This window comes from Mus musculus, chromosome 5 (assembly GCF_000001635.26).
Source record: "Mus musculus strain C57BL/6J chromosome 5, GRCm38.p6 C57BL/6J".
NCBI classification, from domain to species: Eukaryota; Metazoa; Chordata; class Mammalia; order Rodentia; family Muridae; genus Mus; species Mus musculus.
The window spans coordinates 122,538,564-122,554,044 of NC_000071.6; the positions used below are offsets into that span (position 1 = coordinate 122,538,564).

The window sequence follows — 15,481 nt, forward strand, 5'->3', positions numbered from 1 at the left end:
CTATGTGATAAGGTACAGCGCCCACTACCTTCTATTCGAATACCCATGGGTACCCATAGCTCCACCTGCTCCTAGAGACCTACTGGCTCCTAGGAGATCCCTCTAGTTTGAGACCTGGGAGTGAATGGACCGTCATTGTCAGGCAAGAACGTTAATGTCTCTCCAACAGTTGATCTGAAAAGCTTGGCAGAGGAACCATTCCACGGCATCTCGATGGACAAAGCTCACGGAGTAGCTCAGACGTCACCGTTCTCTCCCTGGGTGACAGGTCAAGTTTAGGGTCCCATGCACGCTAAGCGAGTGCCACCACTGACAGCTTCAGCCTCTGACTTTCAGGGCTATTTGTTTTGTTTTGTTTTGTTTTTCATAAAAAATACATTATTTGGAAATATAATACCACTAGCTACTTTCATTATTTATTAAAAATAGATTTCATAGAAAGAATACTGAGCACAAAGCTGTTGACCTCTGAGCGAGATTATAGGTAACTGGCTTGTCTGGTTGGCTTTTTGAGACAGGCTCTCACTGTGTAGCTCTGGCTGGCCTGGAACTATGTAGATGAGGTTGGCTCTAACTCTTGAGAGCTGGGATTAAAGGCAGGAACTGCCACACTTGGCTAATTACAAATTCCGTAACCCTATGATCCTCACTGAGATACTGTAGCATTAGCACACCTCGCCTAGGGAAGCCGACAGCCAGCCAGTGAGGTGCAGTGATGCACAGCTGGAGCCAGTGAGGTGCTGTGATGCACAGCTGGAGCCAGTGAGGTGCTGTGATGCACAGCTGGAGCCAGTGAGGTGCTGTGATGCACAGCTGGAGCCAGTGAGGTGCAGTGATGCACAGCTGGAAGAAATGCACACTGGGACTGGCTTTCTCAGCCGCAATTTGGCCCTATTTATTATTTCTATCTTGAGACAGGACGTTCCTTTTAAAAATATTTAAGGGTGTTTGTTTGTTTGTTTGTTTGTTTGTTTTAAAAGACGTGGTTTCTCTGTGTAGCCCTGGCTGTCCTGGAACTCACTTTGTAGACCAGCCTGGCCTCGAACTCAGAAATCCGCCTGCCTCTGCCTCCCAAGTGCTGGGATTAAATGGCACCATCACCCGGACTTAAAGTTATTTCTTGATTAGTTCTTTGAGAATGATGGACCTGTTTTGATATTGCCCCTCCCCCATCCTATCCAGATACACCTCCTCTTCTCTACCCCAACAGGGCGCTCTTAACCCTTGGGTCCCCCACCTCACCATGCATTCCACGCATGTGCCACTATGCTCAAGTTCCGTTAGAACTTTATTCATTTGAAATTTTAATTGATCACAGTGTGTACGTGGATGCAGTGATGAGCCATGGGTACGGCGCTTAGAGGGTTACCTCTGTAGAGGCAATTACTCTTTCTTACCTTGTTCTTGGTTCCGGTGTGATCCAACTCAGGTTGCCACTTCTTACACACTTGGCCATGTTGCTGGGCCTGGGTTTGTTTTTTTTTTTTTTTTTTTTTTTTTTTGAGACACGGTCTATGTAGTCCTGGCTCTCCTGGAACTTGCTATGTAGACCAGGCCAGCCTCGAACTCATGGAGATCCACTTGCCTCTGCCTTCTGAGTGCTGGGACTAAAGGCGTGCACCATCACACCTTGGCCTACGGCCCAATTTTTTTTTTTTAATCACGTATTCTCTGCTACCTGAACTTTGTTACACAGAGCACGTATTTTTAAGTTTTATTCACCTCGCAGAACTGACTCACCCTTAAAAGTGGTTGTTAGTGTGCACATGTGCTGTGCTCTTCAGACTGTCAGAGCCACACAGGCCTCCTCAGGGCTCTCACTCCTTTTGGGGGTTGGCTTATTGTTTTTGAGACATGGTCTTGCCACATAGCCCAATGCTGGTCTCAAACTGCTAATCCTTCTGTCTCGGTCTCCCCCGTGCCGGGCTTACAGGTGGACGCCACCATACATGGCTTCTATGTCCTTAAAAATAGAAAACATTTCTGAGAGATGTTCCAGAGTCACTTAGCTATAAGAAGCTGTCTATAGGGAGAAGATCGAAAGGTTTGAATTATAAGAACCATCCGATACACATGAACAGGGAGGAAAAATGCAGGAGTAAAAACAACAACAGCAAAAGCAGCAAACAAAAGCAACTACCACTAAAGGGTGTCCCATCTGGGAGGTCAGTCTGTCAGTAGAGGGCTTGCCCCACAAGTCTATGGGGACCTGAATCTGACCTGTTGCAGTCATGTGACCTCTGGCCTCAACTTGCATGTGCGTGCACTCAACACATATGCAACCCTCCCCTCACATGACCTCACATGGACCCACACATAACTGTATGGCAGGTAAAGAAAAACGACGGAAAGGGTCAGGAAAAAAATTAAGATTTTTAAAACGAACACACACTAGGCCTGCCTCCTTAAGTAAACAAATACGGACTCTTGTATCAAAAGATTGAGATAAGATGTACAGGCAGGATGAGAAAAAGAAAAAGAAGCCTTTCGGTCCGTGGAGAATAAACAGCTAGGTGGTTAAGAGCACGTGCTGCTCTTCCAGAGGATCAGGGTCTGGTTCCCAGTACCTGTCATGGCTCACAACCATCCAACACCATCTTCTGACCTCTGAAAGCACCAGATGAACACATGATGCACACACGTGCTAGCAAAAACACTCATACACATAAAATAAGTAAGTCTAAAAACATTTTAGAAACTACTGGTTAGGCAGGGCTTTGCGTATTTGGGGCAACCAGACTCTTCATTGATCTGAGGACAGCTCGGGTTCCATCTCTGGAAGACACACATTAAACGAGCTTAGAGATGCATGCTAATCCCTGAGTTCTGGAACTCCATCACAAGATGATGGGAGATAATAGAGAGGTGCTTGTTCCCATTGAATTCTGACAATACCTACTTGGCCAAGAGAATCTGAAAACAAGAAGAGCTGGAGAATGGGGCCCTTAAAACAGTCAGACCTCTTAAACCACAGTGACGCTTCAAGTCTAAGGCTGAAAGGTTTGTGGGCTTTTGTTTGCTTGTTCGTTTGTTTATTCCATTCCTGGGGATCGAACCCAGGACCTGGGGCACAAAGACTGTACACGTCACTGTGACCCATATCCTCAGCCCTGTGTGCAGTTTTGGAGAAAGGATGAGAAAGACTGAGGATGTGACTCAGACTAGAGGGCACCTGCCTAGCAGGTGTGACACCCTGGGTTTGGTGAGGAAAATGTGTATTTTTGAAAAACAACGTTTTCTGAAAAATATCTGGCAAACTTCACATTTTTCTAACTTCATATAAAATTCTATCCTTCCTCTGGGGGCATGCTCCTTATGAAAATTTTCCTCTAAGCACTCCAGATCTCGGGAACATTTTGTAGAACATCTTTATTTTCCTTTTCTGTATCACTCAAATCACAGTTCACAAGTTATGCAATAGGAGGAGTCTCTCGAACCAGGAAAAGGAAACTTTACTGCTTATCCTGCGCAGATCAATCAGCCCGGGCAACCACAAGCTCTTATTTGTTTAATTGGGTCAGTGGAGTGACTTTAGCCACTGCCCTGGTTCAACATCAATACAATAATGGAAATGTACACAGGGCAGCCGCCCGCCATGCGAAGCTTGTTTTTTGTAGAGGAGGAAAGGATTAAACAAGAAACGTTTTCAGCTTTCAAGTTGGGAAATTACAAAGTAAGGCTGATGTAACCATCTGTCATAATTAAACACTGCGGATGAGCCCATCATCAGATGGGAAGGGTCATCTTTGAAAAGTATCATAGGTATGAATTTTGTGTTGACTTTCTATCCAGTCAAGATCATTTACCTTGTGGCTAACAGCTGACGCAATGCTTGATTCCAAAGCAAACAACAGGGACTTCTTGCGAACCAGCTATCCTTACAATATTACAATATGGCGTCTTTATTTCCACATGCGGTATGGGTGTGCATAGCATCTTAGTGGAAATTAACGTAACGTGTGTGCTGGAGACTGTTGCCCACAACATAACCGACTCTGTAAATGCTCTGATTGCCCGTAACACACTAGGAAACCATACAAAAATAGATGATTCTATCCCTGATGATATGCTAAGTAACGTCAGACTGCACTATCCCTGATGATATGCTAGGTAAAACAATAATCAGACTGTAATTCTTATTTGCTTAAAAATAAATACACCTTATCAAGGAGGCTATCTATATCACGAATTAGAACCATGATAAGGGCAGTGGTTAAGAGCACTGACTGCTCTTGTAGAGGACCTGGGTTCAGTTCCCAGCACTCACATGGTGGCTCACAAGTCCCTGAACTAGGAACTCCAACAATCCCATCTGACTGCTGTGGGCACCAGACATGCATGTAGTACACAGAGATACACGCAGGTAAAATACTGACACATGTAAAATAAAATAAGCAAATCTAAACAAAACTTTTAAAGGCCATGACAACAACTGAAAAAGGAATTGCCTTCAAAATATGCAAAATAGCATCTGAGAGGCTGTCACTGTGAAGAAAGGACCAGCCATCCACCTCTACAGGCAAACTGCAGATTCAGCTGGAAGCTAACGTTGGCATTGAGCTGGAAGTTGGACCAGTAGGACTTCTACTGCCATCCTGGACGGGTGGTCATAACCTTAGAAGGGGCCCTCGACGCCTCTGACATCTTCTTTAGACCTTACATCAAGCTGCAATGAACTCTGGCTTCAAACCAGACTTTGAAGGCCAGAGAACAAATGCAAAGGGTTAAGGTTGGCTAGTTTTTATTTCTTATGAGCTAAAATATTTTGAAACCCAAGTTCAGCTCAATTTAGATTAGCAAAAGGTGTTCTGATGAAGAACAAATGTGCTCCCTGACTGTATTTTGAAGTAGATGGTTGGACAGCCAACATAGAGTTCGTGGATAAACCACAGCCCGCCTTTAAGGCAGAACATACTGCTGGGGAAATGTCCTCCATCCGTCCCAGGACTTAAGGCACAGAGTAACAAGAATGTTTTTCCATTCGGTGAATTTGCAGTGTTGGGGAGTATTGTGCAGCAGACCCAGGGAGAAGTCCTAAATTGGAAAAGCAGCTGAGTCCAAGGTCATCTCTCTTGTTGCCAAATATATCTTGAAACAAATATAAGAAGGCCACTTTGCTGAGTGTTATCTGGACATATATAGTTTCAATCAAATTCTTCGAGAAGTGTCAGAATAGAAGCTGAACATTTGTTTGACACGGCCAAGTCCCTGGCAAGTGGTCTTCTTGATGGCTAGGGCTCTCCCTGGCAGTGCTGTGATTGTTCCTATGAAAACTCTCCTGACTCTCAAGGGAAAGAAATCAAGCACTGTGAGGCACCAGCTCCCATTTCTTTTTTAAATACAGGAAATCATATAAACTTATAAAAATCTTTCCCAACAAAAATATCCCTTTGAGAGATTCTGTTCCTCAGCTAAATTCCTTAGAGTGATCAAATCTTTTTCACACACACACAAATCCCAACTGTTGCATATCGTTTTTTTATAAAAAAGATTGGATGATACCTCCTTAAAGGCTGGGTCTTAGTATTGATGTGAAAATACCCTCCTCCCCTTAATATAATAAACACATTAATTAACTGGCTGCCTGTCTATACTGCTCCTCCCAACTCCGTGGTTAAGCCCCAGATGATCACGTGTTCTCTACATAGAGAACCTCCATTTCATCAAAGTCTATAAGGAAGCTGGGACAGATAGAGAACCAAGACCACAGGAGACTTGGGGCTGCCCATCAATCACAGGAGCTGCCCATCAATCACTGGAGCTGCCCATCAATCACTGGAGCTGCCCATCAATCGCAGGAGCTGCCCATCAATCACTGGAGCTGTCCATCAATCGCAGGAGCTGCCCATCAATCACTGGAGCTGCCCATCAATCACTGGAGCTGCCCATCAATCACTGGAGCTGCCCATCAATCACTGGAGCTGCCCATCAATCACTGGAGCTGCCCATCAATCACAGGAGCTGCCCATCAATCAATCACTGGAACTGCCCATCAATCACTGGAGCTGCAGCACAGAGCTCTCGCCATCTGGTTCCCAGCAGCCCCTCCCTCATCCCTGGTAGGCTCCAGCTTGTACCACAGGATAATTCCCTTCTGGAGGTTTCATACGCCCCATGGAGTCTCTGCTCCTCTCCAAGTCAGATTCTACACGTGCTTCCAGAAGAGGTGGAATCATGGGTGTTTCTCTTCATTGGGCGGGCCAAAGATTACTCAGCCAAAAGGGCTTTTCTTCCTTTTGATTTCTGCATTGGTTCCTTAGAGCTCTTAAACCCCAAAAGGATAGCAGTGCCCTCCACCCAACCTAAGTCACAAAGTGAGTGTCTGGAAGTCCAGTGGAGTTCTGCTCTCTGTAATACATGTTGATATCTTGAAATAGTGCAGTTTTCAGGCAATCTGGGATAGTTCTGCTTATTGGCTAAACAAGCACTGTAAGCCATTTCTATTGTGGGCCCCGTTGCTTGTATTGATACCCAGACTTCATGCTTTTCTCCCACGCATGTCACCTCCAGCTCAGTCAGTCCCCACCTCGTTAAGGAAGCCCCCTTGGCTTTTTTCATTTTCTGGTGTTCTTTAGATCCCTGGTTTTTGATCTTTTCACGTCTTCAGTTTGCCACCTCTCCACCCACTTTTATCTCATCATTGCCCAGGCTGGAATTGAACTCCTGAGCTTTGGGCCCCCTTGTCTTGCTTCAGCTCCCAAGAAGCAGGACAGTACGCATAAACCACTGTGCCGGATCCAGATACTTGGGGGTTTTGTGCTTGTTTGTTTTGTTTCTATGATTTAGTTAGGGAAACTGAGAAAGAGCTCTCCAGAGTGGGAGGGGCTTAGGGAGGAATATTCTAGATGCCTGTTTTGAATGAACTTCCACAGCACCAGCATATTTAACACCTGGCTATAAGGTCTGGATGTTTACTGATGCTCAACGTATTTTAGGTCTGTTTAATCCTGCAGACACACCTTTTAGTCTCCTGTGCCTTTTCCTACAGTCTAGCTCAGAGGCCCCCTGGTGGGTCCTTGAGGCCAAAGGCAGTACCAAACCATCCTTCTTATTGTATGCCGTTTTCTCTATACATTCACACATATGATAAATTTTAATTTAATGACAGTAAGAATAAAATATGACTTAAAATCAGATACTATGATAAAAGCTAGTTCAAGTTTATGAATTATTAGGATGTTTTTCATTGATAAGTTTTGGAGTACAGCTGACCAAATGCAATTGAAGCATCAAAAAGCAGATCTGTGGGTCAGGAGGGACTGGTGTACAGAACACAGGAGCTTAGCACATACTGGTGCTCCGTTCTCTCACAAGGCAAGGCAACCCGGCCACACACTGAGATCTCTCATCATTTCCTGAACATGCCATACATATCCTTAAGTGAATTTTAAACTTAGTTATGGGTGTGCTCTTGTGTTTGTATGTATGTGTGTCCGTGTTCCTGCATGTTTGTATGTGGACTGTGTGTGTGTGGTGCTCCAGGAGAAGAGAAAAAGGATATCAGTTGCTATGATGCTGGAGGTAGTTGTAAGCCTCCACGCGGGTGGTGGGAACCCGAGCCAGGCCCTCTGTAAGAGCAGCCAGTGCTCTTAACTGCAGAGCATCTCTCCAGGACTTAAATGTATAGCTTCCATTTTTTTCCAAAAAACTTTCATCAGATTTCCATAAAATCTTAACACAGTCTTGCAAATCTAGACATGCCTCAACTCTTTTTAAAATTATTCCTCAAACCATTCAAAATATATAGCATTACTTTTCTATGTAGAGTCTGTGTGTTTGGAAAATTCTGTTTATTGTGTATACAACTTTCATTTCCGTAAGGGTTTGAAGGGCCATCTCAGATCACCTGGCTTGGTGGCAAGTCTTTACCTGCTCAGCCACCACGCCTGTCTGGCTATGAGGTTTTTAGAGCAAAAATGAGGTCGTGTAGACTTTACATTTTGTAACTTAGTAAAGAGTCACACACAGAAGATAATACTTATAGATAAGTAAATATTCTCCAGTTCAGAAAGAAGCTGTGTCTCGGCACTTAAAAAAAAAATGGCAAGAGATGTTTATAAAGTAGTAAAAATAATTTTGATTGAATAAATGTAATAAGCATATCTTATAGTCTCGCTTATTATGTTTTGTTTTGTTTGTTTGTTTGTTTGTATTTAAAAAATTACAGATGGTTGTGAACCACCAGATGGGTGTTGGGAATTGAACCCAGGTCCTCTGCAAGAGCAGCCAGTCCTTTTAACCACTGAGCCATCTCTCCGGGCCCCAGATCCATTCTTTAACAAGGTCCTCTAAGTTTATGTTACCAAAAAGAATTTAATGCATGCAATAGTTCAGAGACAGACACCAACTGTTTACAAATAAGTACTGCTTACAACAGACTCTGCACCAAGGCAGCAACTAAGAGCATACATCTTGGATGCAGGCTCTGCCACAGTCATCACCTGGGTCATAGTGTGAAGTCTACCTGGCCTGCCTCATTGTGAGCATCACCTTGCTTCCCCACAGAAACTTCTGGGACTATGCCTGGCACATGCCTGGCACTCAGCAACGGTTCATGCCCTTTCTTCTTTATCATGACTGCAGAGCTCTGGGAGATAGTATCTGCTAATTTGTTGCTTTGTTTAATGAATGCTTTAGTTAAGTCCATCCTTGGATACCACAGTACTGTGCCTGAGCCTCTTTAAGGAGGGAGCTGCATTGCTCTTCAGAGCAGGAAGGCAATCTGCTGCAAGAGCAGCAGCAGACCGGCTTTGCGGTGGCTGGCAGGGCTCCCTCAGAGGTCCCTCCAACAAAGGAAGATGCAGGTGAGTCATTCAAGCACCAGAGCCTGCTGTTCTCTGCTGATCTCAAAGCTACCCACCAAAGTGCTACACTAAACAGCAACTCACAGGGACCGACTGTCACACCCGGAACTCAAGTGGAAACTTAAGACCTCACTGGGAAGCAGGAATTCTTCATTTCCCCGCATATTCTGAATTGTGAATTTCCATAGCAGCAAACCTTAGCTTAGTGACGCAAGGCTTCTGGTTCTAGAAAGGAAATTGTGCAATGACCAGTGACCAGGAAAGTACTCCCAGTTTGCCAAAAGAGGGAGCTTGGGAGCAGAAAGCACGTGTTTGTCCAGGCCTCTCAAAAAACAAAACAAAACAAAAAAAACCCCAAAAAACTACTTATTTGGACTCTGGGTTTTTTTTTTATATAATTATTATTATTTCTTTTGCAAGGACTGGGTAAGAATAAGCCATATTCTTGCCCAGTGAACTTGCTTTGTTTTTTAAAGAAGACGGTCTTAAGACAGAAGAGTCAAACATCAAAACACACAGAGCACCTTTAATGATCCATCTCTACCCTCCCCAGACGAAACAGTCACCACATGCCTAGCTGCCACCGCAAACAACTCTAATTAGACTGCCCTCGTTTAGGGGAGACGGAGGGAGGCCTCGGTCAGCATGAGGACAGAGGTAATTACACTGGTGACAAAGGTGCAGCTCTGTCTCTTTCCTGGCTGCTGGAGACTGTCTGAAGACAGTGCACTACACATGCTTCACACCTCCCACACCACAACAGGGCCCAACTGTGGGCAAGCAGGTTATGGGAAGGCCAAGCATCCAAGTGGGCACCCATTACCTGCTCCCAGAGGCAAACCCCTTTCTGCCAAGCCAGAGGCATGATGTAAGCACCTAGAACTCTTTGTGGGAACAAACCTGTTATTCACCAGCGCTGGGCGAGGACCTGTGTGAGATGAGGTTTCTCTGAGAAACACAGTTATTTTTTAATATAAACTTTGCCTCTGTGAAGACAGATTTTTCTGTGTTACTCATGATGCACCCCCCCCCCCAAATTCAGATCCAAGAATCCTGCCAATTTACACATTTTTAGTTTGAGTGCATATATAGCCTCTTATTTTACTCAAATTATTTTTAAAAATGCTTGTTATCATCTTAGCATTAAAAACTTAAGAAATACACTTGGAAAGTGCATAGACCTTAAAATTTTCCAAAAAAAAAGTATAAATGTCATGCATGCTAAGAATTCAGCAGAATGACAAACATCAATTAAAAACAAGTGTGACTCAATGGCTTGTTTTAGAATTGCTGCCTGCTGAATTAAAAAGCAAGGCAGCAGCCAGCAGCAGCCTGAGGGAAAGCTAGCCGGTTCACAGTCTCTGGGTCCTTTCCCTTCACTCTCCAGTGTTCTGAGGTCTTCTAGCTTGCTCCCCAGCACTGCAAAGTGTGACCTTGAATTCAGCCAATTGTAACAGGAAGTACATCCGACTTCTAGATTCTTCTTAAAGGGCATATTTACAGGATTATTTCCTGAACCAATAGTGAGCAAGAGGGCGTTGCCACTGACAGTCAAAGTCCTCACAACAGCTAGCAGCCCAAGCCCCAGAGAAGGAAAGCTGACTGCAGAGGCAGATTCGCAGGCGACATTTTTCTCTTTTATTTGGGCCATCATGTGAAAGACACAATTATTTTCTAAAATGATTAAGTGCGCTCATCAATTAGCCGGTTAGCATATTAACCTTGAAAGAAAATAATGGAGCAAGCTCTTCTTTACTAAGTACAAGCTGTCAAAAACTGTCAGGGTTAGTCAAAGCTTCTTAATGTTCCAATCAAGTCATGGGCGAGTGGAAGGAAAGTCTGCATGAAACCCATTAAGCTGCGTTACTAAGTGTCCAATGTTATGTAAAAGCTATAAATAACTTGTTCTTTTAGAGGTTTTTCCAATTTGCTTTTCTTGAAGTGATAAGGATGTTCTGCTTTGCCTTGGTGTGTAATCCACACTCTTGCTCTGTGCAAGTGAAGGTGGAATGTGAGAATCAATCAGAATCTGAAGTGGGCCTGGGGCTGCCCTTCTCAATTCCAGAACTTAAGAAGAGAATGACGGAGTATGGAGCTAAAAAACAGATTAGCTTCTAGGTATAACGACCTTGTGAGGTTTCCTCTGGGGAGTAAAGTGCCTTTTTGAAATGCCATCTAGTCTTTCAAGTATTTGTTACAGAATTCACATTCTGGCTAATGGAGCATTTTATACTACTAAAAACATGCCAAGCCTACAGCTGATCTGACAGGAGCATAATCTACCTTGGTGTCCAAAAATGATTACTGAATTAAGAAGGGTTTCTTTCCATACACTAACACACAGCCTTTCCTCTTGGAGCTTCCCATCTACCAAAGGGCGGAAGGACAATGCTGGGAGTTGACACTGCCCAGATAAGAGGGCAACCAAACTGAGGACCAGAGTCAGCCACAGACACAGAATGCTCATCCTCTCCTTCCTCCCCTCCCGCCTCCTCTCTGTGTGTGTGTGTGTGTGTGTGTGTGTGTGTGTGTGTGTGTGCATGTGTGTGCACGCCTGTGTGTGTGTACACGGATGTGTGGAGAGCAGAGGTGGACGCTGAGATTCTGATTACTAACAAAAAAGCTTTCAAACAAATATTAAGAGTAGATTAAACTTGGGAGAAAGAGATCCATGTCTGTATATTTTACACAACACAAATTTTCATTACATTTTTTTCAAGGGTAGTTAAAAAGAACTAGCCTACAAAGGACATACTAACAATTTAAAATCTGGGTTTTTGACTCTAAAGACATTTTGAAACACAGACTGAAGCAAAAATGAAGTAAAAAGAGAACATACAAGTTTAATATCTTTCTTTAATGAAAACCAAAGAAATCTGTAAGTATGTAGTCCACATGGAACAGAGGCTGGGAGCACATGAGAGTCTTAATTTCACTAGGAATCCTGTGTTAGCTTTCCAGCCTATGTTGCATGTATATTTTATGACAATTTTTATATTTATAATAACAGTCCTCAGGACAATGCAAGTATTGTATTATGAAGTCCACATTTGATGAAAATGAGTGAGAATCCTGAGATGAGACATGAATGTTATAAAATACTTTAAAACAATCTTGACACAACTATGTTCTTTAAGATCAACAGCTACGGCAGGCCACCGCAGGCTTTATTTACTTTGCAATCACATCACATCACAATTGCTTTTCACAACATTAACTGGTTTGTATTTTATAGAAGAGAAAGAAACTGAAGTGAAACTGTAGCGACTGCTGACTTCAGACAAAAGCTTCTTCAAACGAACTCCTAGTTCCTAAAAGAGTCCTCCAAGTCAGAGACAGACTGAGAAGAGCATTACCCGTCAGTCCTCACAGCTTGAGAAGCTACGTGGTTCTTAATGGACACATGCTTACATTACAGAGAGCAAACTTAGCCCTTTCCCATAAAACTCAGGAGACACCACTAGACGGCTAAGCTAAACAAACAACGAAAGCCTCTCCTGCAGTTAAAAAGACCTTTAAAACCTCATCTGCCTTCACTTCATTTCCAAGACAACTGAGAAGGGACGGCTAGTCTGAAAGCAAAGGATGAATAAGTCACTTCCGAGAAGAAATCACGTTACGCAGATGCGACTTAAGCCCGGCCGACACAGGGCTCAGAGAACCAGCCGGTCCTCTCCGCCCTCTTGAATTACCTGGCCGATGGAAGCTGGGCTTTGCTGCTTTAGAAAGCACTGTTTTTTGCATTCCATCAGTTGTTCAAGATCACGCCACATTTTTGCTTGCTTCATGTTTGGACCATGACTTTCTCGTACAGCTTTTTGTTTTTCCCGGAGTTTCTATCATTAAACAAAACAAAACACCAAGTATAATAAATTATTGGTTAAAGAGATTTACTTCTGTCGTCATGTTGCAAAGGAGTATGGTATGTTTTATACAGTCCATGAGTGTTAATAAAGCAAATATGCTCTCTTCTAAAACACTTCTAAAACACTAAGAATATTTTAAAAGTTAACTAAATTGAAGGTGTATGTAGAATAACCTGACATTAAAAAGGTCAGGAAAGGGGGCTGGAGAGATGGCTCAGAGGCTAGAAACACCTGCTGTTCCTGCAAAGAACTCAGGTTTGATTCCCAGCAACCACATGGTAGCTCATAAACATCTGTAACACCAGTCCACATTTGGTATATTTGCATCAACTTAGGCCACCATTCATCCACAGAAAACAAACATACTGTTTCTCAGCCTTCTGGCTAAGATCAAGTGTAAGAGACAAACAAAAAAGTCATGAGAAAGATGGGAAAGGAAGGGAAAAGGGAGAGGGAAGGAAAAGAAAGGAAGGGGAGGGAAAAAGAGGAGAGGGAAGGGGAGGGGAGGGGAGGGGAGGGGAGGGGAGGGGAGGGGAGGGGAGGGGAGGGAAGGGGAGGGAAGGGAAGGGAAGGGAACGGAAGGGAAGGGAAGGGAAGCACAGAGGCAGATTGGACTGACAGCACGGAACAGACCCCGTCTAGGGGCTGGTGGCCAGCTGAGGTCCTGTCACGAGTTATAAGCAGGTACTCAGGTTCCCTGGATCTCCGTTTCTTAACTGCCAACTGTAGCTAAAGATCGGGAACACTAAAAGTATGTGCTTTATACTATTTTTTTCTTCATGTGAAAACAGAGCTGGAATATTTGATAAGCTAAATTGTGTGTTGTTATCATTAAATATATCTTGTACCCTGAAATCATATACATTCTATGTAAGTTCAAATTATCAAACCACATGCATTATCTTCTTCAGAGAAATCATGATTTCTTTTTTTACCATTTAATACGCCAAAATCTTTATGGGAAATATTTTTTTTAAAAATAAGACTTATTGTCAGCCTGAGTACAGAGCAAGTGCCAGGAAAGCCAGGAATGTACAGAGAAACCCTGTCTCCAAAAACAGAAAGAAAAGAAAAGAGGAGAGGAGAGGAGAGGAGAGGAGAGGAGAGGAGAGGAGAGGAGAGGAGAGGAGAGGAGAGGAGAGGAGAGGAGCTCCTGTTTAAACTTTGCATATATGGGTGTTTTGCCTGTAGATATGTCTGTGCACTGCATACATGTCTGGTCCCCATGAAGGTCAGATGAGTGTCAAATCACCCGTCTAGAGTTACAGATGGATGTGGGCAGCCATGTGGGTGCTGGGACCTGAATCTGGATCCTCTTAACTACTGAGCCATCTCTCCAGCCCCCAGAATTATTTTTGTTACTGTCCAGATGAGATGATTCCACCTGCTAAAACTTGTTTACTTCTTGACTATAATTATAAATAGACATGAAAAATGTTTTCAATGAATTGCAAAATTATATTTTGGTTCTGTAAATGAAGGAAGGCTAACAGAAAAGAGGAGTCAGAACAAAGACAGCAAGAAAGAAGGGCGGGGTGGCAGTGTACACACACGGAACCACTGTGACAGAAACGCCAACAGATGCACTGTGAGAAAATCTTCAGGAGGGAGAGAGACAAGCAGGCACACAGCAGCCGCCACCCGGGACACACTCATCTTTCCTCTTTTAGGACACGGCTCATCTACCGATCTTCAGGACAAATGAGAATGCTGGTGGCTGATGCTTGCCCAAATAAGAGAAAGAACCGGGATGAAAGCGAGATTTAAACCACTGATTAAATACTGCCCACCCCAGTTATGGGTACTGAAAGCAAACAGAACAGAAGCAATGTGAGAGCACGCAGGGGCATTTTCAGAAATAACTGTAATATAGCCAACCATTTAAAAACAGGCTTACAGAAAAGCACAGGCTTAGTATATGTAAGCTTATGTTGGGAGAAATGTATGTCACCACAAACATTCTGCTGTTCACAAATTAAAAGTATTTGAAAAGACCACTCAAGTATGCTAAGAATTTTAGGAGTTCTCAGCATGACTTTTTCAGATATGGTAAATCTAAATTAAAATTTTTCTTGTATTACTGAAATAATTTCTCACCCCTAAATGCGAGCAATCTATAGGAATGTCTTAAAGAAGCAGCCAGCGGTGGAAGAGATGGCTCAGTGGGGAAGGGTACTTGCTGCTCAGGCATGGGGACCTCAGTTGGGATCCCCAGTATCTACATCTGTAACCTCAGCACGGGGAGGGGGACAGATGCAGGAGGACCCCGGCCTTGGTGAGGGGGCCCTGGGAGCTCACAGGGACCAGGTGGAGAACGACGGCAGAGGACACACAGGGCCCCGGACCTCTGTGTGTGCCAGCACACACACGGAAACACTACCTTACCCAGGGCTACCTTGGAAATCACTCTAGAAGTGAGAGGAGGAAGAAGTGTCCAAATTCTGTTATGGGTTAGTCACTGACTCATTCTGCTTAAAAATACTTTATATCTGATTGTTCCTACAGCTTTCCCCAAGATCTTGATTAAGAAAAACATTATGCTGGGCATGGTGCCGCATGTCTTTAATCCCAGCACTTGGGAGGCAGAGGCAGGCGGATTTCTGAGTTCGAGGCCAACCTGGTCTACAAGGTGAGTTCCAGGACAGCCAGGGCTATACAGAGAAACCCTGTCTTGAAAAAAACCAAAACCAAAACCAAAACCAAAGCCAAAAACTACAAAAAAAGAAAAACATTACACTGGAAGGAGCGAGAACTTCTTGGTGTTGTAGACGGAAACCAGGCTTTTGCAGGCTCTTTCAGCACTGCACTATC

The 15,481-nt window shown here is 43.7% G+C and overlaps 1 protein-coding gene across 9 annotated transcripts in view; it reads right to left on the minus strand.

The window, feature by feature from the left end:
- Positions 1-1,701: 1,701 nt before the first annotated feature.
- The window catches only part of Ift81 (intraflagellar transport 81), a 74,282-nt gene continuing 60,502 nt past the window's right edge, over positions 1,702-15,481 (minus strand). For 7 of the 9 annotated variants that reach the window (XM_006530128.2, NM_001358919.1, NM_009879.4 and 4 more), the window contains one exon: positions 11,641-12,640. In XM_006530128.2, the coding sequence (XP_006530191.1) occupies positions 12,589-12,640 (52 nt within the window). In that variant the 3' untranslated portion in view covers positions 11,641-12,588. Of the gene's footprint in view, positions 1,964-11,640; positions 12,641-15,481 lie in introns of those variants that run through there. The other 2 variants (XR_003955576.1, XM_011248162.1) reach the window with 1 other exon arrangement.